Genomic DNA, 24,215 nt, shown 5'->3' on the forward strand with positions numbered 1-24,215 from the left:
TAAATGTACAGTTTTTTTTCAATCTTAAACCTCTTGGTACCATTTTGAGGTCTATGTAGTTTTGTATATATTTAATTTCCAAAGTGTGTTTGATTTCTTTAAGGAGTATATATTCCAAATGAGCAAAAATATCCATAGTGTGAGAGTTTAAAAGTTTTTTTTAAATAAGAGAATATGTTATAATATATATAAATATATATATATATATATATATATATATATATATATATATATATATATATATATATATATATATATATATATATAAAGATGTGTTGTAGTATATGCACTCTCACCAACACACTGCAACTTGCCAGGGTGCTATAGCCAGGTATGTAGAAAATGAAAAGTAGAAAGCACTCACTGGACTGTAGACAGCAATTTCAATCAAATAGAATTTATTGTGACGTTTCGGGACCAACAGCGTCCCTTCCTCTGACAAACAACTAGTGAAAAAAACAAACATTTATAGACCCATACAACACTCCCCTAGGTAATCTACCAATGAAAATGTGCCGTGTGCAAAAGTTGAGCCGTGTGCAAAACAAGCATAGGTCCCTATAATTAGGGAAAAATATGTTAAATAATGTATAAATGTGTAAATATATATCAACTTATGTGTGATTCTATGTGTACAAACTATAAATATGCCTGATAGCCCCCACGACATGAGCGATCTACTGAAACTGAGTAAAACTCTGTAGCGTACCTCTAGTGAAAATAAAGACAACAAAGTGCCTGATAGGTGGGATATGACATACCCCCGTGTCTTGATAGGCCAGGCTAATTCCTCATCGGTAATCACGCCCTATTCACGCCCTATTCCATGTTATTGGTCAATCACAACAAAAGTTCTAATAGGCTAACTGGACGTGAAAAGATACATCAAGCCGTTACCCACAGTGGCAATATGAGCGGTTGCCATAGCAACACTAATACACACCTCCGTGTATCCCAACATCACCGCGTCTGACTCACTGATGCAACGCCGTGACGCATCCACGCTATGGTGGTCGTCATGGCAACAAAAGCAAACAACCACATATAATAGTAGCTGAGCATAACAGCGTCTGCCCTAATGCCATAAATCATTGTCATGCCAAGGAGCGCACTACCTTATCCACTTAATCAAAATAATACAAAGTTGCACTATAAGACTAAAACATACTAAGAGAATCGCCGTTGTTTTACAGCAGGCCACTGTATATCCAACTATAAGGTTGCCATAGCAACCCAACCCGATTTGGGTCTCGCTTTGTCCTATATATAACCCCACCTAGGGGATCATCAGGCACCCACCAGACCACCACAATAAAGATGTGGGGAAAATAACAAAAATTATAAACAAGAACAATCGTTCCATGGCCAAAATAAGTGTGTCTATAATACCCTAGCATGGGACAGAGTTACGCTATCAAACTAAAACCTACCAAAAGTATCGCCATCATTTTACAGCTAAGCCACTGCACATCCGACTCTAAGGTTGCCATAGCAACCTAAGTGTAAACAGCAACACCCAATAGGGGTCTCACTTTGCCCTATTTATCGGTGTTGCTGTTTACACTTAGGTTGCTATGGCAACCTTAGAGTCGGATGTGCAGTGGCTTAGCTGTAAAATGATGGCGATACTTTTGGTAGGTTTTAGTTTGATAGCGTAACTCTGTCCCATGCTAGGGTATTATAGACACACTTATTTTGGCCATGGAACGATTGTTCTTGTTTATAATTTTTGTTATTTTCCCCACATCTTTATTGTGGTGGTCTTCTGGGTGCCTGGTGATCCCCTAGGTGGGGTTATATATAGGACAAAGCGAGACCCCAATTGGGTTGGGTTGCTATGGCAACCTTATAGTTGGATATACAGTGGCCTGCTGTAAAACAACGGCGATTCTCTTAGTATGTTTTAGTCTTATAGTGCAACTTTGTATTATTTTGATTAAGTGGATAAGGTAGTGCGCTCCTTGGCATGACAATGATTTATGGCATTAGGGCAGACGCTGTTATGCTCAGCTACTATTATATGTGGTTGTTTGCTTTTGTTGCCATGACGACCACCATAGCGTGGATGCGTCGTGGCGTTGCATCAGTGAGTCAGACGCGGTGATGTTGGGATACACGGAGGTGTGTATTAGTGTTGCTATGGCAACCGCTCATATTGCCACTGTGGGTAACGGCTTGATGTATCTTTTCACGTCCAGTTAGCCAATTAGAACTTTTGTTGTGATTGACCAATAACATGGAATAGGGCGTGAATAGGGCGTGATTACCGATGAGGAATTAGCCTGGCCTATCAAGACACGGGGGTATGTCATATCCCACCTATCAGGCACTTTGTTGTCTTTATTTTCACTAGAGGTACGCTACAGAGTTTTACTCAGTTTCAGTAGATCGCTCATGTCTTGGGGGCTATCAGGCATATTTATAGTTTGTACACATAGAATCACGCATAAGTTGATATATATTTACACATTTATACATTATTTAACATATTTTTCCCTAATTATAGAGACCTATGCTTGTTTTGCACACGGCTCAACTTTTGCACACGGCACATTTTCATTGGTAGATTACCTAGGGGAGTGTTGTATGGGTCTATAAATGTTTGTTTTTTTTCACTAGTTGTTTGTCAGAGGAAGGGACGCTGTTGGTCCCGAAACGTCACAATAAATTCTATTTGATTGAAATTGCTGTCTATAGTCCAGTGAGTGCTTTCTACTTTTCGTTTTATATATATATATATATATATATATATATATATATATATATATATATATATATATATATATATGAAAAATATATATAAAAAACACAAAAAAGGCCACAGAAAATGGGAATGGTATAGATAGTATAGATAATTAAATAATATATATTGAATTCTAGAGGTATAAATATTCAATTATAAATGACTATGTACTAATCTCAGATGTGATGGAATGTAACTCTGTGTTAAACAGATGTTATGAGAGAGTGTATCTAAAACAGGAGATACCAAGCTATAGAAGACAAGAGATTTGTTATAGATATAAGCACTCTTTTCTCTAATAAGCTACCCCAAATGGTGAGTAGATCTCCTAACTACTGACCTATAAAAGGAAAAAGTGAAAAAATACAAGTATGGGGTAGCGCTAAAAAAGCATAGCGATAAGGAAAATTATTTAAATGCAATTATATGCAAATATAGTAGAATGTAATTGTTTTATACAAATACTACAAAAAACTAGTTATGGAATGATGAGTGTATACAGACACCTGATGTTGTAAGTGTAATTATAAGTGTACTTTTAAATATCAGTGATAAGTGCTAGTTTGGGGCAAAAATATCTTAGAGGAAACTAATAATTCAAATCCAGTTAGTGTAGAAATATATTTCAAATAGTTCGTACAGGAAGCAAAATTTAGGGTTTTAGAGTAGGGTTGGGAGTGTGGGTGGTGGGTTTTAATGTGGGGGGTATTGTATTTTTTTACAGGTAAAAGAGCTGATTACTTTGGGGCAATGCCCCGCAAAAGGCCCTTTTAAGGGCTATTTGTAATTTAGTATAGGGTAGGGAATTTTATTATTTTGTGGGGCTTTTTTATTTTGTTAGGGGGATTAGAGTAGGTGTAATTAGCTAAAAAAAATTGTAATTATTTTTTTTTATTTTCTGTAATTTATTGTTTGTTTTTTGTACTTTAGTTTATTTAATTTAATTGTATTTAATTAGGTTATTTGGTAGGTAATTTAGTAAATTAATTTAATGATAGTGTAGTGTTAGGTGTAATTGTATCTTAGGTTAGGATTTATTTTACAGGTAAATTTGTACTTATTTTAACTAGTTGCCTGTAAAATAAATATAAACCCTAAGCTAGCTACAATGTAACTATTAGTTATATTGTAACTAGCTTAGGGTTTATTTTATAGGTAAGTATTTAGTTTTAAATAGGATTAATTTATTTAATTGTAGTAATTTTATTTTGTTTTATTAAAATTATATTAAAGTTAGGGGGGGTGTTAGGGTTAGACTTAGGTTTAGGGGTTAATAAATTTAATATAGTAGCGGGGACGTTGGGGGCGGCAGATTACGGGTTAATAAATGTAGATAGGTGTCGGTAATGTTAGGGACGGAGGATTAGAGGTTAATAAAATTTAACTAGTGTTTGTGAGGCGGGAGTGCGGCGGTTTAGGGGATAATATATTTATTACAGTGGCGGCGATGTCCAGTCGGCAGATTAGGGGTTAAAAACTTTATTAAAGTGTTTCCGATGTGTGGGGGGGCTCGGTTTAGGGGTTAATAGGTAGTTTATGGGTGTTAGTGTACTTTGTAGCACTTTAGTTAAGAGTTTTATGTGACGGCGTTAGCCCATACAACTCTTAACTACTGATTTTTAAATGCGGTAGGAGTCTTGACAGGAGAGGGTCTACCGCTCACTTCTTCCAAGACTCGTAATACCGGTGTTAGGCAAGTCCCATTAAAAAGATAGGATACGCAATTTACGTAAGGGGATTTGCGGTAAGCTCAAGTCGCGGAAGAAAAGTGAGCGGTACACCTGTACCTCACAGACTCGTAATACCAGCGGGCATTGAAAAGCAGCGTTGGGACCTCTCAACGCTGCTTTTTAAGGCTAACGCAAGACTCGTAATCTAGCCTATGTTTCTAAAGACAAAGACCTATTTACTCAAACAGGGCAAATGACGCATAGTGAATGTGTTCCCCTATGGTTCTAACATGGAAAATAACAACGTTTTGTTTTTCCTTTCTTGGTAAATAGTACATAATTTCTACTCTAAGGTCTCATGATGACATCAGCCTTTTATGTTTATTCTTATAATTTCCACTCCGGTATTTGACTGAGGGAAGCAAACCCTTTGGAATTCCCAGCAAACAGAACTGGGTGTTGATCTGCTGAAGTGTGGAAAAAAGAAAGTAAAACCACCTGTATATATACTGTATCTATATATAACCCATGCTGGGTGTATTCAAAATTTTACTTTCATAACGCAACATACAATTTTCAGCAACTTTCCAAAGTACTCCTATCTTCAATTTTGCGTCATTCTCTTGGTTTTAACATAGCGATACATACATATACATGTCTAAAGATGTATATGTATGTATAAATATATGCTTATATGTGTGTACATATGTATTTATGTATTTATATGTGTATTTATGTATTTACAAGTATATATATTTGCAGTTAAGTAGATGAAAACATGTAAAGTATATTTATGCAATATTAATGTTTAATAAAGTATTATAGTGTGCATTTACTGTAAATAATTGACATTCCAATATTCTTCACATAGCAGAATTTGTATTTATAAATAGATATTCTCATTCATATATATATATATATATATATATATATATAAATATATATTGTACCAAAATACCATATATATATATTTATATATATATATAATATCAGAAACAGACCTTGCACTCGCTGGATTTTTTAACAAACTTTTTTACTTGGCAAAATTAGTGACGTCACTAATTTTGCCAAGTAAAAAAGTTTGTTAAAAAATCCAGCGAGTGCAAGGTCTGTTTCTGATATTGTATCTAATTTCACTAGCACCCTGGTTGCTGCAAATAAGTGAGAGTGCACATCTTTGCTAAACATATATATATATATATATATATATATATATATATATATACAGTATCTCACAAAAGTCAGTACACCGCTCACATTTTTGTAAATATTTTATTTTATCTTTTCATGTGACAACACTGAAGAAATGACACTTTGCTACAATGTAAAGGAGTGAGTGTACAGCCTGTATAACAGTGTAAATTTGCTGTCCCCTCAAAATAACTCAACACACAGCCATTAATGTCTAAACTGTTGGCAACAAAAGTGAGTACACCCCTTAGTGGAAATGTCCAAATTGGGCCCAATTAGCCATTTTCCCTCCCCGTCGTCATGTGACTCGTTAGTGTTGCAAAGTCTCAGGTGTGAATGGGGAGCAGGTGTGTTAAATTTGGTGTTATCGCTCTCACACTCTCTTATACTGATCATTGGAAGTTCAACATGGCACCTCATGGCAAAGAACTCTCAGAGGATCTGAAAAAAAGAATTGTTGCTCTACATAAAGATGGCCTAGGCTATAAGAAGATTGCCAAGACCCTGAAACTGAGCTGCAGCATGGTGGGCAAGACCATGAAGTGGTTTCACAGGACAGGTTCAACTCAGAACAGGCCTCACCATGGTCGACCAAAGAATCCAGAATCCAGAGGTTGTCTTTGGGAAATAGATGTATGAGTGCTGCCAGCATTGCTGCAGAGGTTGAAGGGGTGGGGGGTCAGCCTGTCAGTGCTTAGACCATACGCTGCGCACTGCATAAAATTGGTCTGCATGGCTGTCGTCCCAGAAGGAAGCCTCTTCTAAAGATGATGCACAAGAAAGCTTGCAAACAGTTTGCTGAAGACAAGCAGACTAAGGACATGGATTACTGGAACCATGTCCTGTGGTCCGATTAGACCAAGATAAACCTATTTGGTTCAGATGGTGTCAAGCATGTGTGGTGGCAACCAGGTGAGGAGTACAAAGACAAATGTGTCTTGCCTACAGTCAAGTGGTGTTCCCTACTTTTCCAGTTGACGATATGGATTTTATAAAAGGATGGAATAATGTTTTATCGGACTGCTCTTTAAGATTAATGAAGATGCTATTAGATAATAAGTTAAAATTGTTAAGTGTCAAATGAAATAGAAATACTTCAGATTGAATTGAATATACGTAGCACAGAGACACAATATTGTAAATATGATAGAATATTGCAGGAGCAAGTGGCTAAGGCAAAACAGATTGTGATGGGCACCAAACGATAAATATTTAAGGGATTTATCTGACTATGAGACCAATAAGGTCTACATATGAAATAAGAGACAGAGATCATACTACAGGAGAGATTATGAACAAAAGAGTTATAAGAATTCTAGACAAGGAAAGAAATTTCAGAAAAATAAAGGGAACAAAAAGGTCACCTTCAATGACAGTGAGGCAGAGTCTCAGGATGAGGGTCTATCTGGGGAAGGCTCAACCTCAGGGGAAGAAATAGAGATAGAACAACTCAGCTCTGGGGTAGAGAGATCTACTAAAAAAGTTTTGGCAGTTAGACTGAAAACAGGACCACCTATACTTAAGACCAATTGTATGCCTGTAAAAAGAACTATAATTATCAGGATGGGACACACAATGGTCCGGATGAGAGTAATGCACATACACAGTCAAAGGAACTAGATAGACAAGATATGGCGAAAGGTTTTGTCCAGGCCCCAAGAAAAAACAGAAGAGACCGTATAAATAAACTCTCAAAGGGGAAAACAGTTACCACTGAGAAAGGGGAGGTCCCGGTCGAAATACGACTAAATACAGTGATACATTTATCCAGTTATCCCTTAAGCGATGTAGAACGAATGGTAGTTAGTCTGGATATCAACTTTGTACCATCAGAAAATTTGTTTGAAACTTTAATTGATATCAATAAATTAATAAGGAACTTGACCTTAAGAAAATTCTTTAAAACAGAACATCAAATGGCAGAATATATGGATGTATGTAGAACAGGGGAAGGAAGTTTATAAACTGAGAATCTAACTTTTCAAAAAAATTGTGACCTTGAGAGATTTATCTGATGAGGCAAATGAAGTTTCAGGGGGAAAAGGGCCCTCATTTAGAGATCCTTCCAAATTCTACCCAATACAGGTTATAGGGGAAATACTGGAAACATTTCAGAAGAGAATAGACTTAGATCTTACTAAGTTAGCTTATACGACTAACAATAACAAATTTCAAAATCTGACAAGAAAAGAGAGGAATACTCTTCAGCCTCTAAGAAAAAATGATTATATTACGATCAGGGCAGCAGATAAAGGAGGATCTGTGGTAATTATGGACAAAGCGTTTTTGTCAATGAAGCACTACGACAAATAAATGACCCCCAGGAATATACTAAACTCAGTACCAACCCCACAAATCATTTTTCTTGTGAACTAAGGAAGATAGTGGATGATGGAAGGAAAAGTGGTTTTCTTGATGAGAAAACAGGTGAATATATCCTAGTTGATAACCCTATAATTCCATTGTTCAACTTGTTGCCTAAGGTTCACAAATCACTTGAAAATGTGGTTGGCAGACTTATCATCAGTGGGATTGTCTCATTACTTGAGCACCTTTCCCAATAGTTGGATGGAATATTACAACCACTGGTAAAGAAACTTCCTAGTTATCTAAGAGATACCACACAGCTTTTGACTGACATGCAGAAGGTAACTTGGGAAAAGGACTATAGCTGGTTGACCATCAATGTTACAGCGTTGTATTCATTGATTTCCCACAGTGTGGGTTTAAATGCGATCAAATTTTTCCTGGAAAGATGTGGCCTATACAGTCAGGAGTTTTGCACTTAGAGTAATGGCATTCTTATTCACTCATATTTTTTGTGTGTTTCAGGGTGACTTTTTCCTCCAGACATGTGGGACAGTGATGGCAGCAAAATTTGCCCTCTCCTACGCCAACTTATTCATGGGTTGGTGGGAGCTGTCCCACATCTATGGAGGAAATAAACCCCCAGAGATCACATAAGGTATTATTGCAGATACATTGATGATCTGCTAGTGATCTGGGGGAGAAACCCTATGGAGGCAAAAGATTTTGTAGGAATCCGGAGCACTAATGATGTAGGGATCAAGTTCACGTTTGAAGTGGGAGAACAGCAAATACACTATCTTGATGTAACCCTAAGGGGGAATCTAGAAGAAAAAGGTGTAGATATGGAGGTGTATAGGAAACCCATTTTGGGGAATACCCTCCTTCACGCTCAGAGTGGACCCCCTAAGAAAGTCTTCAACTCAGTTCTTAAGGGACAATTTATAAGATTAAAAAGGAATTGTACAAAACTAGGAAGCTATGTTAAACATGCTGAGGATTTGAGTCATAGATTTCTTGCCAGGGGTTATAATAAAAAGGATATAGATAGCATCAAGTTGGAAGTGGATAAGAGAAGTATAGAGGAATATTTAATTAAGGGTAACACCAACAGAAAGAACAGGAAAAACAGTTGAGGAGGTTTCTTTCATAACCCAGTTTAGTAACCAATATAATCAAATATGCAACATTGTAAGAAAGCATTTTCATATGTTAAAAGCTGACAATGGTTTGTTAGATTCGGTTTCAAAGGGTGCAGATACGCCTTCAGAAAGGGTAAATCAATAGGAAATTTGGTTACCCCTACACAACTGAGAACAGATAAAAGAATCAATAGTTCTTGGTTACAACATAAGGGAGTCTTTAAGTGTAGTTACCCATATTGTAAGGCGTGTGAACACCGGAAAACAGGTGAAGGTTTCTTAAGCTCAGCCACAGGCGAGCACTTCTCTCACCATAGATGCCATAATTGTAGAAATACATACGCTATTTATTCGCTCACATGTGAGAGCTGTGATTTACAGTATGTAGGCCTCACTACGAGGGAGGTCAGACATAGAATAAGGGAACATTTATCAAACATTAAACTGGGCAACTTAACAAACTCCATTGGTGCAACACTTTAAATTAAAACATAACATAGAAAGTAAAACACTAAAATGAACGATTTTGGAAACAGTAACCTGTAAAAGTAGAGGAGGTGACAAGGATGCCCTATTAGGTAAACGTGAGGTCTTTTGGATACATTGTTAAAAAAAACAAGAATCCCATTAAGGATAAATTCTGAGTATGATGTAATTAATTTTTGGCAATAAGACCATGTTTCCCTTATATGGAGGATATTTAGGATATGAAGTACATTTTAAGCATTAGTGTGAGAATACAGATTAAATGGTAAGCTTTATATGTATGTAGCCCTATAAACAAATGATTCTCAACACGCTTCACAATTTGTGAACATCCATTGGAGTTGCAAGAAATCTTTGTATAGAACATGACTGTGTATATGTATGTGCAATCTTATTTAGACTTTTTGTGTACAGATGTCTCATATGGTGTAATATCTATCACTGTAGCTCTCATGTAACAAAAATAATATTGGTATAGGTGTTGTTATCACAGCGGAGATATCACAGTGGAATATCATCGCTTACTTTCTGGAATGCATACTGCACTGCAATACATATAGATATATATTTTATCATGTCCTAACTTTTTTCAATAATTCAGCACTATCATTTTATTATCATTGTTTTTACCATTTGTGAAATATGATAACATGTATCTTTAAGATTGCGGAGAGAATCTATTAGGGCTGTAAATAGGAACTTCCCCCTAGTTACATTTTAACCAATAGAGGTGTTTTTATATGGTTAAATGGCCGAACATGGCAAATGAATCTAAGCTACGATTACGGCCAGCAGTTTCTGGGGGAAACCCTGTCAACCGCCCCGACTTTGTTGCCTAAAATCTACATTGAATGGGTTTTTTTTACCCGTTGATGAAAATAAACGCAAAGTTTTATAGAGCTGCTGAGTGCTCCTTGAAATGTTTTTGTGTCAAGTTCTATGGTGGTGGGAGTGTCATGGTCTGGGCCTGCATGAATGCTGCCGGCACTGGGGAGCTACAGTTCTTTGAGGGAACCATGAATGCCAACATGTACTGTGACATATTGAAGTAGAGCATGATCCCCTCCCTTTGGAGACTGGGCCACAGGGCAGTATTCTAACATGATAACAACCCCAAACACACCTCCAAGACGACCACTGCCTTGCTAACGAAGCTGAGGATAAAGGTGATGGACTGGCCAAGCATGTCTCCAGATCTAAAACTTATTGAGCATCTGTGGGGCATCCTCAAACAGAAGGTGGGGAAGTGCAAGGTCTCTAACATCCACCAGCTCAGTGATGTCGTATTGGAGGAGTGGAAGAGGACTCCAGTGCCAACCTGTGAAGCTCTGGTGAGCTCTGTGCCCAAGAGGGTTAAGGCAGTGTTGGAAAATAATGGTGGCCACATAAAATATTGACACTTGTTTTTTTTGCTCCATTGACTTTAATGGGGGAATACGTTAAGGTGCACAATATTACCACTTTGGACTTTTTGCACACATTGGGTTAGCGAGCGAGCAAAAATGTTTTACTTTCAACTTGTAATACGAGCGCTACCCGACGCACGCAAAAAGCTTACTTGTAGTGGAGTTAGCGTGTGAGCGGGAGCATTAGCTAAATGAGCTAACTTAGGGGTTAGTATGGGTCAGGGACCTGTCCTTAATGTGGGGGTCCTGTGTCTTGCACTGGAGTGAGTGCCCTGTGCTTGGATAGGAGGTCTGTTGCTCTGGGGGCCTTGTAGTGTGGGGTCTAACCTTGGAGGGTGGGGGGGTCTGGGGGAGGGTCTGTGGCTGGGAGGGGACTGGATTGTAATGTCCCTGTCCATGTTGGGAGCCCTGTACATGAAGGTTGGGAGCCCTGGTGAGGGTGGGGCAGGCAATGGGGTGAGGAAGGGGTGTAGGTGGCACAGTGGGGCAAAGAGATTAGGGTGGGGGTCCCTCCCTGAGGGCTCTTGTTGGTCTCAGTCTGCCCCTGCAGGAATGTATAAATGTAACTACAGCCTAAAGAAGTATATTGTTTTTGAAAATCTACACATTTATTGCTCTATCAAGAACCTGTAGACATACATTACTGCCATTTTCATATCAGCTATGTAATATATATAAGGTCAGGTATGTTTCTAATTTAAGGGTGCTTCTATATGCCTCTCTTTAGGATCAGCATAAAGTTTATTTGATTTTGTCCAGTAAAAATGGGAAAAGAAATCAAAGTTTATGGTTGTACTAGCCCATACTAACCATTACTCTATACAAAGAAAATATATAGTTGACCAGTCTGGCAGTTCCCTCTGTGGGTAAAATAACCCATACACAATGCTTTATTTGTTGAAACTGGCAGTCAAATCAGATTGAATATTTCATGAATCAGATGTAGCTGATCAAATTTAATTTGCTCTCTTGGTAATCGTTTTTTAAAAGCATACCTAGGTAGGCTCAGGAGCAGCAATGCACTGCTGGAAACTAGCTGGTGATTAGTGGCTGCACATATGTACATCTTATCATTGCCTCATCTGAGGTGTTCAGCTAGCTCTCAGTAGTGCACTGCTTGCCATGAACCTACTTACATGAGAAGCAGTACAAAGGATACCAAGAGAACAAAGCAAATTTGATAAAAGATGTAAATTGGAAAAAAATAATAATAATATTACATACTGCTCTATCTGAATCATTAAAGATTTGACTTTACATTTTCTTGACAAATCCATTTCCAATCACTGCCTCCATAAAGTATTCTAAGTGCAATATGTTGAGCTTTGCCTTTAACATAGTGTTGCATTATTTAACAGTGGAGATATATGCATGACATATTCCTAAATGGCTCTATACTAACTATATATATCAGATTACTTATTGTGTCGTTTTTAATAACTTAAATTATGAAATAAACATGACACCATTATTGTTCTGTCAGTATCAGAAAATTCATGAGTTCTCTAATTATTGAAGAGAATGTCATAAATTATCCTCATTTATATTTCTTGACAGAACACTCAAACTATGGCATTTTTCTAAAAAAATGTCACAGAATTCATTATTTCCTGTCTTTCTTACTGTTTAACATAGCCCTGCAAGACAAAAAAAGAACACCAGTTCAGACTTGATGTGGGAGTGTTTTTCTGTGCCAGCAGGATATATCTCAGTATTTGTATTTGTGTTGCTCTTATGTAAGTGCTTGTTACAAGTTCAGATAATATAAAAGTAACAATTTTACATTTTTGCAAACATGTGTAAAGTATTTGTATAATATATATAGTTCAATGTAAAGCAAAAGCAGCCCAGTTTTATAATTTGATGGCATTTAATTGTAGTTTCTATGTCTATCTTTGATAATATATGAACTAAATCTTTGGCATTATTCTAGTATATTTACATGCAAGAGCTACTGTTTCCAGCAAGCACTGGGCACTATGTAAAGTGTATTCTTTTTTATATGTAAAAAGCTGTTTAGCTACATATCAGTTCATTCTTACAAATAAGGATCCAAGAACAGGGATAACATACTTACAATCGGATATGTATTAAATATATTCCACTGTAGCTACATCACATATATATTTGCCAGTTGCTTTAACCTGCCTCATAGTGACAATGCAGAGAAAAACGAGGGAATACAGTTCTTAAGTAATACATTAAACACAATAATATTAAATGAGTAGAACTAGAATGTAAGATGCGTGAGATACACAAGGTAATGTAATATAAACGAATGCAATTACAGCAATATATATTAGAGCATAATTATAAATTGTGATGCGTGCAATACAAAATATATTATCTGTAATTTATAATAAGGTACCTAGAGGACTCTATCAAATACATGGAATATTACCTTGAGTAAACAGGTTGATGCTGTGGTTTCCTTTGTCCAGGTTGATCAGATATCCATGGTTGAGACCTTCTGTGATCCGGAAACGGAGGGACAGGTGGATACTGTCCCTATCCTCTGCCTTAAGGAACTTGTTGGTGATTACAAATCCCAAATGGCCTGTGGTTAAAATGCGTAGAGTAGGTGCCCCCTTGTTGACCACAATTTGGGGTATCCCGTTATCTACAGAAATGATCTGGATCTTCATCGTCTGTGGGCGTTTGGTTTCATAGACTGTGTCCGGAAACACATAAAAATCTGTGTGGGTACCATCAGTGACTGTGAAGGAGAAGCTGTCCTCGGTAGACTCTGTGCCACCATGTTTGTAGCTGATTAGGTTGTCATTTAGATCCTGCTTAGTGAAAGTGGACACAGATCTGCTGTTGTTATACATGATTTTCCCATGAATTGGCACCTGAGTAACAAAGAATTTTAGCAGCTTATCTGGGGTATCTCTGTCCTCCACTGTCAGTTCAAATGGGGTTATCAGTTTATTATCGTTTTCTCTAACCACTAGTTCATGGATAGTGAGCACTGGCTTTTTATTATCCACGTCACTGATGGATATCCTAAATGTGCGGAAAACAGGATTGTAACCATCAGTAACTTCAAATTCAAAACTGTCCATCTTGATTTCATCATCCGAGGTATGAGTGTAATAGACTTTGTTACCTGCTAACTGGAGCTGAGTGAAAGATGTGATGGGTACTCCAGGAAAATCTGTACATTCAAGGTGCCCTCTTATCGGGGCCCTGGTAATTGTGAACACCAAGTGTTCATCTGGACTATTCAAGTCACTAGTGCTCAACAAATCAGTAGTGAGGGTAACTTTGCCACCTTCCTTTAAAGAAACTCCTTTGCTGATCACATCTGGGAACACCATGTCAATGCCACCCACAGTTATATAAAAATAACGATCAATTAAGGGGTTAATGCCATCTGTCACATCAAACTTAAAAAGGTCACGGATGCCCTCCTGACCAAAGTGCACATACTGTATTAGATCATTGTCTACTTCCTCTTGTGTAAAATTCATCCCTATTGTTATATTTTCAAGCCCGCCATGAGGCCTCCTTATTTGTAGCAAGCCTTGCCCTGGACCATATCTTATTATATAAGTCAGTGTTTTGTCATCTGAGTCTAAATCTGTAGCTTTTAAAATTTTATTATTAATAAGTTTAGATTCCCCTATTTCAATCTCCAGCCCATCATTAATAGTCATCCTAGGGGTCTCATCGTCAACAGGTATAATCATGATAAGCACGGTTTTAACCACTGGATGTTTACCATCTGTCAACTGAATTTCAAAACTATCCTCTTTAGTCTCTGTGTCATCGTGCTCATACAGAATGCTTGAGCTCTCCTTTATATCCTCAAGACCAAAGCTGTGAACTAATACAGTGCCATTGGTAAGCTGGTTTACTATGTGCCCATGTTTTGGGGGCTTTATAATAAAGAAAATAAGCTCATCTGCTGGAATATCTGCATCTGCAGCATTAAGTATGGGTGTATCAATAACCAGACTCATCCCTTCCATAACAACGAATTCTCTCATATAAATATCAGGCTTCTCATCATTGGTGGGTATTATTACAACTGGAAAGAAATGTTTTTGTGAGAAATTAACTCCATCTGAGCAACGGAAAGTCAGCCTGTCTTCTACAGGTTCTACGCCTTTGTGGATGCTTTGTACATAATAAATGTTCCCGGATCTGATATCCTTTAAGGTGAATGCACTTATTGCAGTGCCTGCTCTAGATTTTTCAGAGCCTGGTGCTGGGGAAATGTTTTCTAAATACCCAGAGGTTGGCTGTACAACTATAGTGCATAGTATATCATCATTGGGGGTGTCTGCATCTTGTGCACTTAAATGTGATGAGGTGATGACACTTTTTTCCCCTTCAATGACTATAAACTGAGAACCTACAGTAACAATTGGGGGCTGGTTGTCTACAGGTAAGACAGTCACCTGAACCTGAACTCCATTAACTCTGTTTCCTCCTATAGTCCACTCTTCAGACATATCTGATAAGGTCAAATTAAAAGAGTCTTCTTTTTTTTGAAGACCAATTTCCCCAGATGTATGCACATAAACTACTGAACCGTCAATAATGTCCCTTTGAGAAAATCTTTCAGAAACAAAACCATTAACTAAAATTTCTCCATAAAGAGGAGGATCTTCCACTATGAAAGTCAGCATTAGGTCATCTGTATCTGCATCTGTACCCTGGATGACATTAGATGTGATTTCAGTAGAGCTTCCTTCCAATACATCTAAATATGAACCTATAGTCCCAGAGGGTAACATAAGTCTAGGAACTTCATCATCCACCAGGCGTACAGTTATTTTTATGATAATAGTTACAACATGTACCCCATCACTTACATCTAATGTGCACGAATCACTTGCGGATTCCTCACCGTTGTGGACATAAGATACTCTGCCTGCAGGGATATCTTCTAAGCTAAATATCTCCCCAACTTGCATGACATTGTTATAATATAGCAACTGGCCATGTATTGGGATTTGTGTGAGTGTAAAAGTGATCTTAGTACGGTCTGTGTCTGCATCAGTGGCATCCAATTCTGCTTTGCTAATAACATGCGTTCCTCTTTCAGATACAGTGAAACCTGTATTTGTAATGCTAGGGGGTTTATTGTCTACTGGCTGCAGAAAAATGGTGAATGTTCCTCCGGCAGAATTCCCTGACATATCCTCTACTGTGTACTGAAACTGAACCACTCGTGGCGTAATTCCAAGCTCCAGATCTGGGGGTTTATATGAAACCTTGTGGTGGTTTACCTGTGCTTGTGTGAACTCTGTAACAACATGGTCTGGGTTTTCGGTCAATACTATAAATCCCATAAGCACTGGGTTGTTTTCATCAGTGTCAGATGGTGGAACTGTCACTGTATATTTGAGGTCCCTGTCATCAGAATCTAAATCAGTATAACGCAGGAATTTCTTCCTGAAGTGGGTGAGTTGATACTCCTCTACCACCATCTTCAAAGAAGTACCTAGGTAAAGCTCAGGAGGCAAGTCATCTATGGGGTTTATTTTTACTATAAATGTATGTTCACCAGAGAGATTCGGGGGGTCGTTGTCATCCCGAACCCTAAAGATTATTTGATCCATGACAGCAACTGTGCTGTGCTGCCCAGTGTGTTTGTAATACAACTTGCCATCTACAATGTCCTGCTGTGACCACTCTCTGACCTGCTTCTCATACACATTTAAATTAGGGATGAAATTCCATTCAGAAGGATCTTGAGGTATCTCAGTTTGTCGTAGCACCATTACTCCCATAGAGGAATATGGTTGCTCTAAGGTAAAAAGTATAGTGGCATCGTCTGAGTCAATATCTGTAGCACTTAACACAAACGGGGTCAGTGGGTGCACTTCTTTCTCTGAAATCATCAATCCTGTGTTAGCATTGATTATAGGCGGCTCATCATCTGTAGGCACCACAGTAATTGGAAACAAAAACTCCACCTCATGTTGTCCATCAGTCATACGGAAAATGATATTGTCACTGTAGGTGTCGCTGCCATCATGCTGGTATATTACCCTGCCTTGGTCCAAATCAGAAGCTGTGAAGAATTTGGAACCTTCTGGAGGGAAATTTAGGAGGGACAACTGGCCATGTCTTAGGCCATCTATCACAGTGACTCTAACCTCATCCAAGTTGTCTTCATCACTGATCTGTAGGTTATCTGCACTAGAGAGTGGTCGAGACTGACCCTCATATAGGAGCTGTCCAGTATTGCGTGTTACTACTGGAGCAAGAGTATTCATTGGCTTTACCACAATCATGAATGCAAACGGCTCTGACACTGCACCTTCAGTATCGACCACCTCTAGTTCTACTTCAAAGATACGTTCAGAGTTTGAATCTTCAGGTGGTGGTTTGTAGGCAATCCTGAGCTCCTGGAGGTCCCTCTGATAGAAAGATGTGATAGGCAAATTTCGGTCATCAGTACTGACAATCTGACCCTGTCCGGGGCCAAAATAAGAAGTGATGTTAAATATAAGGTCACCAGGGTCAGATTCTGCGTCCTCTGCAGCCAACATATCAGGAGTAATTGCTGTCATAACAAACTGATCCACCTCCATCATCATCATGGCTATGAAGCTAGGTTTTGGCTGAGTGTTCTCCAGCCCTTCACGGATTCTAACCAAGAGCTGAAAATGTTCCTGCTTGAGCAAGTTGCCCCTTTTATCATGTAATTCCACCAGCATGGGGATAAAGTCTCTGTTGGGGGACTGGGTGGATGCAGTGTGCTGATAGCGGACCCCCAGCTGCAAGAATTCATCACAGTCCAGCATCTGGCCAGTGGTATGCAGCAGGCGTCCATATCTAGGATGCCCACCTAATCCAACAAGCGGTGTGATCCTGCAGATCTCTGAACTCCTGTCAAAGGTAAATTCCAGAGTCTTTCTATCAACAGGATTGCTAGTCCCCAGCAGCTTTTCCACAGTCAGTGGCATGTTCTTGGTGACCACTTCCAGCTGGGTGAAGACCACCTCGACCTCAATCATAAATGGAATTATTATCGTCCTAGTTTGTGTGTCATAGCGAAGCTGTAGTTTAACTCTGTCTTTGGAAGGGCTGCGGGCTCCCAGGTGAGAATATTTTACTTCCCTGGAACCAAAGTCACATGGAAATCTGTTGGGGGACATATGTCCAGGTCTCTGGGTTAGGGGGTCGTTATTCAACACAGTGATGTGACATTTATCCCCAGGCTGCACTTGAATCACTAGGTCGTGGATAGGGTCTAAGTACACCGATCTTCCGAAGGGGACTCTGATAACGTTATTTGCAACCAGAATGGTGTCTTCCAGGGGTCCATATGACAAATGCGAACCATCCAGCACCCCTCTCTGTGCACTTGTTTTGTAGACTAACAGCAGCCATACACACAATAGAATCCACACATGCTTTCCTGCAGCAGTCCGTATCGTTTGTGCCATATTTACAGCTGCTGGGGTGCTCCTCAGCAAAAGGTCCCCTTAACGCTTTCAAAAAGTCTCTCAACTCCAAAAGAGGGGCATTTACAGCAAGACACCCACCCAAGCAGCAGGTTTCACCCCACAGCGCCCTCCCTGCTTCCAGTGCACAGGTCTGGCTGTGAGGGTGGTTTTTAATTTCCCTTTAGTCCCAAAGGAGCAATTGGGTGGGACAATATTAGCCCTCAGTATGCTAATTGGTTGAGTTGGCAAAGGCTCCTCCCTGATTGGCCTCCCGTCCTATCAATCATGGACGGAGGCGCTGTTATTTTGTAACAGGTTGTTGGAGAGGTGACCTGTTGAGGCGAACGTCCAGGAGGACACAGCAGGGCAGCGCTCTATGGTCCTAGCGGGGTCTGGTGGGACACGAGCCGGGCTACAGGGGCACAGCGCACGTCGTGGGTGGCAGCCTGTCTGCTCCTTAGTGATTAAACTTTACAAGCGGAGAGATATTGTGAATATGAGAAATGATTTACACAGCAGAAGCGGTGACACGAGCTGTGGGAATAGTTCTAACCCTCAGCTGGCGCTGAAACCTTAGACCCTGCAGCGAGTCTGCTGGAATAGGAGCTCCTGTCCCTGGCTGGCACATAGCGGGTGCTGAATTAACCGTTTGGCTACGAGAGAGTGCAAAAGCAATGTATTTAATTTCTGCTAGCCAAAGGGGTTAACAAATTGCTCTTAGTTTTTTTTTTATTTCTATGACTAGATTATTTATTTTACACACATTTACTCACTGTCTCACACATTTACTCACTCTCACATACATTTACTCACTCACACACACATAGCCTCACACACATTTACTCACTGTCTCACACATTTACTCACTCTCTCACACATTTACTCACTCTCACACACACATTTACTCACTCACACACACACACAGCCTCACACACATTTACTCACTGTCTCACACATTTACTCACTCTCACACACACATTTACTCACTCACACACACACACAGCCTCACACACATTTACTCACTGTCTCACACATTTACTCACTCTCTCACATACATTTACTCACTCACACACACATAGCCTCACACACATTTACTCACTGTCTCACACATTTACTCACTCTCTCACACATTTACTCACTCTCACACACACATTTACTCACTCACACACACATAGCCTCACACACATTTACTCACTGTCTCACACATTTACTCACTCTCTCACACATTTACTCACTCTCTCACACATTTACTCACTCACACACACATAGCCTCACACACATTTACTCACTGTCTCACACATTTACTCACTCTCTCACACATTTACTCACTCTCACACACATTTACTCACTCTCACACACACATTTACTCACTCACACACACACAGCCTCACACACATTTACTCACAATCTCACACACACATTTACTCACTCTCTCGCACATTTACTCACACACACATAGCCTCACACACATAGCCTCACACACATTCACTCCCACTCTCACACACACATTTACTCACTCTCAAATTTACTCACACTCTCACACACACATTTACTCACTCACACACACATAGCCTCACACACATTTACTCACACTCTCACACACACATTTACACTCACACACACATTTACACGCACACACACATTTACTCACACTCACACACATTTACTCACACTCTCACACACACATTTACTCACACACTCACACACACATATGATCCCTGCTGTATTCATACAAAACACTGCAACACACACACAGAGCAGCCTGACATCCACAGCACAACATTCTATACACACACAGCAATGCTAATACACACAACAGCCTGATCCTTGCTGTACTTATACAGAACACTGCTACACACACACTGAAGCCAGGTAGTCACATCACACACACACACTCTGCAGTCTATCCCAATCACTAGCTTTGCATAAACCTACACCTGCTGAACTTTTCAAAACTAACATTATCATTACCATTTGATTAATGCTTTTCAACAAGGGATACCAAGTAAACAAAGCTAATTTGAAAATAGAAGTGAATTTAAGTGTCTTAAAATGACCTGCTCTATCTGAATAATGCAAGTTTCATTTTGACTTTCCTATCCCTTTAAGTTGAATAAATCTTTTAATTGATGAGTTCTGTCTCTGATGTATAAAACTTGTTTACAATGAACTAATCCATTCACGTTTTATTATTTAAATATAATATTGTTAAAAGATATGAAAAAGTGCTTCTTTAGTAAAAAAATATGTTCAATCAAAATAGACGTTAGCATAAACAGATTATGTTAAAGGGACAGTAAAGTCAGAATTAAACCTAATTAGATTGAAATAGAGAATGACTACTTACTTTTGCTACTATTTTAAATTTTGCTAAATTCTGTTAGTAATCTTAGGTGAGCTCAGGAGCGTGCACGTGTATCTAGCCATCTGGCAGGAGTGTTTGAAACATTGTTTATAGCAATATTATACACAGTTGTAAACATCACTGCCATAGACTGCTAAAGACACGTGCACGCTCCTGAGCTCCTACAGCCTACCTAGATTTATTCTTAAACAAAATATTTCAAGAGAACAAAGCAAATTTTAAAACTTAAGTAAATTAGAAATATGTTCTAAACTACATGCTCTATCATAATCATGAACGTTTCCTTTTACTTTGCTGTCCCTTTAAAAAGCAAACAACTTTCTTGAACATTGAGCATTTAAAAATTCTGAGTGTAGCCACAGCCTACAGGCAGGTAAGAGAGCAGACACTCTGAGAACTTAAAGGGTCAGGACACCCATATGAATCAGATACAGAATACAATTTAAAAAAACTTTTCAATGTACTTCTATTATGAAATTTGCATTGTACTCATGTTATTCTTTGTTGAAGAGATATCTAGATAGGTAGCGTGCACATTTCTGGAGCTTTACATGACGGGAAATATTGCTGCCACCTAAGGCTCTTGCTAATATATAACATTGTTGCAAAACTGCTGCTTTTTAGTGCTGCATACACGTGCATGCTCCTGAGCTTACCTTCCTGTATCTCAACAAAGGATAACAAGAAAACAAAGAACATTTGATAATAGAAGTAAACTGGAAAGTTGTTTATAACTACCTGTTTTATTATATTTATATACATATTTTTTGTTGTCCTTTCAAGTTGCATTCTGCCTCTTCTGAGCATGGGTAAGAACCTGAATTTACATTTCGCTAGCATTTACTGAACACTAACCCATGATATGTTGCTCTAGAAGATTTATGACAAAAAGCCAGATAAGCCTTCCTGTAGAGACTCTAGCCCCCTTGTGGCGCTGGGATAGGACTTAATGGACCATGCAGAAATTAAAGGGATATTAAACAGTAAGAGATTGTAAAATAGAATGTTTAAATGTGTGCAGTCAAAAAACTTTGCAATATAATTTAATTATTTATTTGTTCCCTTTTTCTGTAAGCTAACTCTGAAAAATGTTTGTTTTCATAATTCCACTGAGTTTGTACAAAGTAATATGCACCGAGCGCTTACAAGTTGAAAGTAAACACGAATGCCTGAATGTAATCGCCATTTACGCTAGAATGATTACCACAGCCCCAGAGGTCTAGCTAACTGTTACGCAAAACAAAAACGTGTCACAAAACATATCAAAAATACATTTAAAAGTATAGTTACAATCATAATAACACAATAAAATTATTAAAACAATATATTGCTCAAAAAAAGGGCAGATATGAGGTCTCACAAAAAGGGCAGGCAAAGATCTTTAACATAGAGATATATACATATACATTCTAAATATGTATATGTGTGTATGTGGTATGTGTGTACATATATATATATATATATATATATATGTGTGTGTGTGTGTTTGTGTACGTATATATGTGTGTATATATATATATATATAGATATATATATTTACAGACAGATATACACATATAAATACATATGTGTGTGTGTATATATATATATATATATATATATATATATATATATAGACAAATATATTTAAGTGTATTTGAGCCCTTTGTTGTCAAGTAGACGAAAACATGAAAAACCATAGTTATGCAATATTCATATTTAAAGGGACAGTAAACCTAGCAAATAATGTTATATTATTCTGTACATAGTGCAGAATTATATAACATTAGCTTACCGCCATGTTTCTAAAACAAAGGGTTATATAGATATTTTGCAACGAAAACAGAACGCGGCTCCTGGCTCTACTGAGCGGGTCTGTTTTTTTTCTCCTAAGCGCATCGCAGGCATGCTGTCTAGTCACAGCGTGCCCGATCGTGCTATTAAACTCAATGTAGCTTGCTCCCGCTCTGGTCTGGTAGTGGGAGCGAACTACACTGAGTTTAACAGCGCGATCGGGCCGGCTGTGATTAGACAGCATGCCTGCGATGCGCTTAGGAGAAGAAAACAGACCTGCTTTGATAATAGAAGTACATTGGACGTTTTTTATTTATTTTTATTTCATGCTCTGTCTGAATCACAAAATACTTTTTTGGGGTTTCGTATCCCTTTAAATAATTTGTTTTTGAAAATGTGTAATTGCTGGGTACATCTATGTAATCAGCAACTATGTTGATGTGGATGCTTATCTCTGCCTGAAATTATTATTTTTCATCAATGTCTGTTTGAAGGATGACAGAGATTGAAAGCTAATGACATTTTCTGATAAATAAACAAACAAATAAATAAATAAATAACATCACTCTGATGTTAATAATGCAGTTTACATTACTACAAGGAGGGGGCTCACATTAATTCCGTGGATACAAAAGAGTGATGGAGTTCTCCCAGACATTAAAGGGACATTCCGATCAAAATTTAAATGCACACAGATGAATTACATATTTGAATAGACAAATATTTGCAATATACATGTATTGGCAAAATGTTTCTAGTAAAAGTTATTAATGTTTTAGTGTTAACATTTCTCTGCACGTGCATGTGAAGCATAGCTAGATATTCTCAGTGCACCAGAATTTTAAATGCTGCAGCTACTCAAAGCACAAGTGGGGCTTGTATAATGTCAGCAATTAACAAATTGAGTCATTACCAGATTGTAAAAGCACCTTAGACTCTCTGAGCAAGTACTGTGTTTAAAATGCTGGTGCACGGTGCTTACACTTTTTAAACGGTGTTAGCTTTTATTAGAAGCATTTTTGCTAATAGATTTATATTACAAAACTATTTCTATTCAAAACTGAATTCCAATTTTGGCTGGAAATGTACCTTTAAGGTTTAACCATTACCAAAATCGCTAACCTCAGTTAATAATCTCAACCATTTGTATTATTATTATCTTTCACCTAGATTATGAGTTTTGCATTGCGGCTTTTAACGCTGAAAAAAATGGCAATTTCAGTGTACTGGCCAGGAACGCATATTACAAGTCGTATTGGTATTGCTATACCGCAAGCATTTTAGCCTGTAACGCAACGTCAATCCCGCACTAAAAAAAATTATGTTTTTGTGTGGGATTTCCATAGCGCCGGTATTACAGGTTGTGCGGTGAGGCTAAAATGCTTGCGTTACACCCTATACCGACACAATCCATACCGCCATCTGAGAGCAGTAGTTATGGATTTTGTGTAACAAAAATGTTTGACAAAACTCATAACTAAAGTGTTACAAAGTACACTAACACCCATAAACTACCTATTAACCCCTAAACCGAGGCCCTCATGCATCACAAACACTATATTAAACTTATTAACCTCTACTCTGCCTTCCACTCACATTGCAGCTATTAAATAAACATATTAACCCCTAATCTGCTACCCACCCACATCGCCAACACTATTTAAATATATTAACCATTAAACCATCACTCCTCAACATCGCCACACTATAATAAAGTTATTAA

At 38.3% G+C, this 24,215-nt stretch overlaps 1 protein-coding gene across 1 annotated transcript in view; it reads right to left on the reverse strand.

The window, feature by feature from the left end:
* FREM2 (FRAS1 related extracellular matrix 2) overlaps nucleotides 1-18,527 on the reverse strand; it is a 305,213-nt gene extending 286,686 nt beyond the window's left edge. The window contains exon 1 of the mRNA XM_053708413.1: nucleotides 13,347-18,527. Within this exon, the coding sequence (XP_053564388.1) occupies nucleotides 13,347-18,354 (5,008 nt within the window). The 5' untranslated portion in view covers nucleotides 18,355-18,527. The remainder of the gene's footprint in view (nucleotides 1-13,346) is intronic.
* Between the last annotated feature and the right edge of the window lie 5,688 nt (nucleotides 18,528-24,215).

Source organism: Bombina bombina, chromosome 3 (assembly GCF_027579735.1).
Source record: "Bombina bombina isolate aBomBom1 chromosome 3, aBomBom1.pri, whole genome shotgun sequence".
In the NCBI taxonomy this organism is placed as follows: domain Eukaryota; kingdom Metazoa; phylum Chordata; class Amphibia; order Anura; family Bombinatoridae; genus Bombina; species Bombina bombina.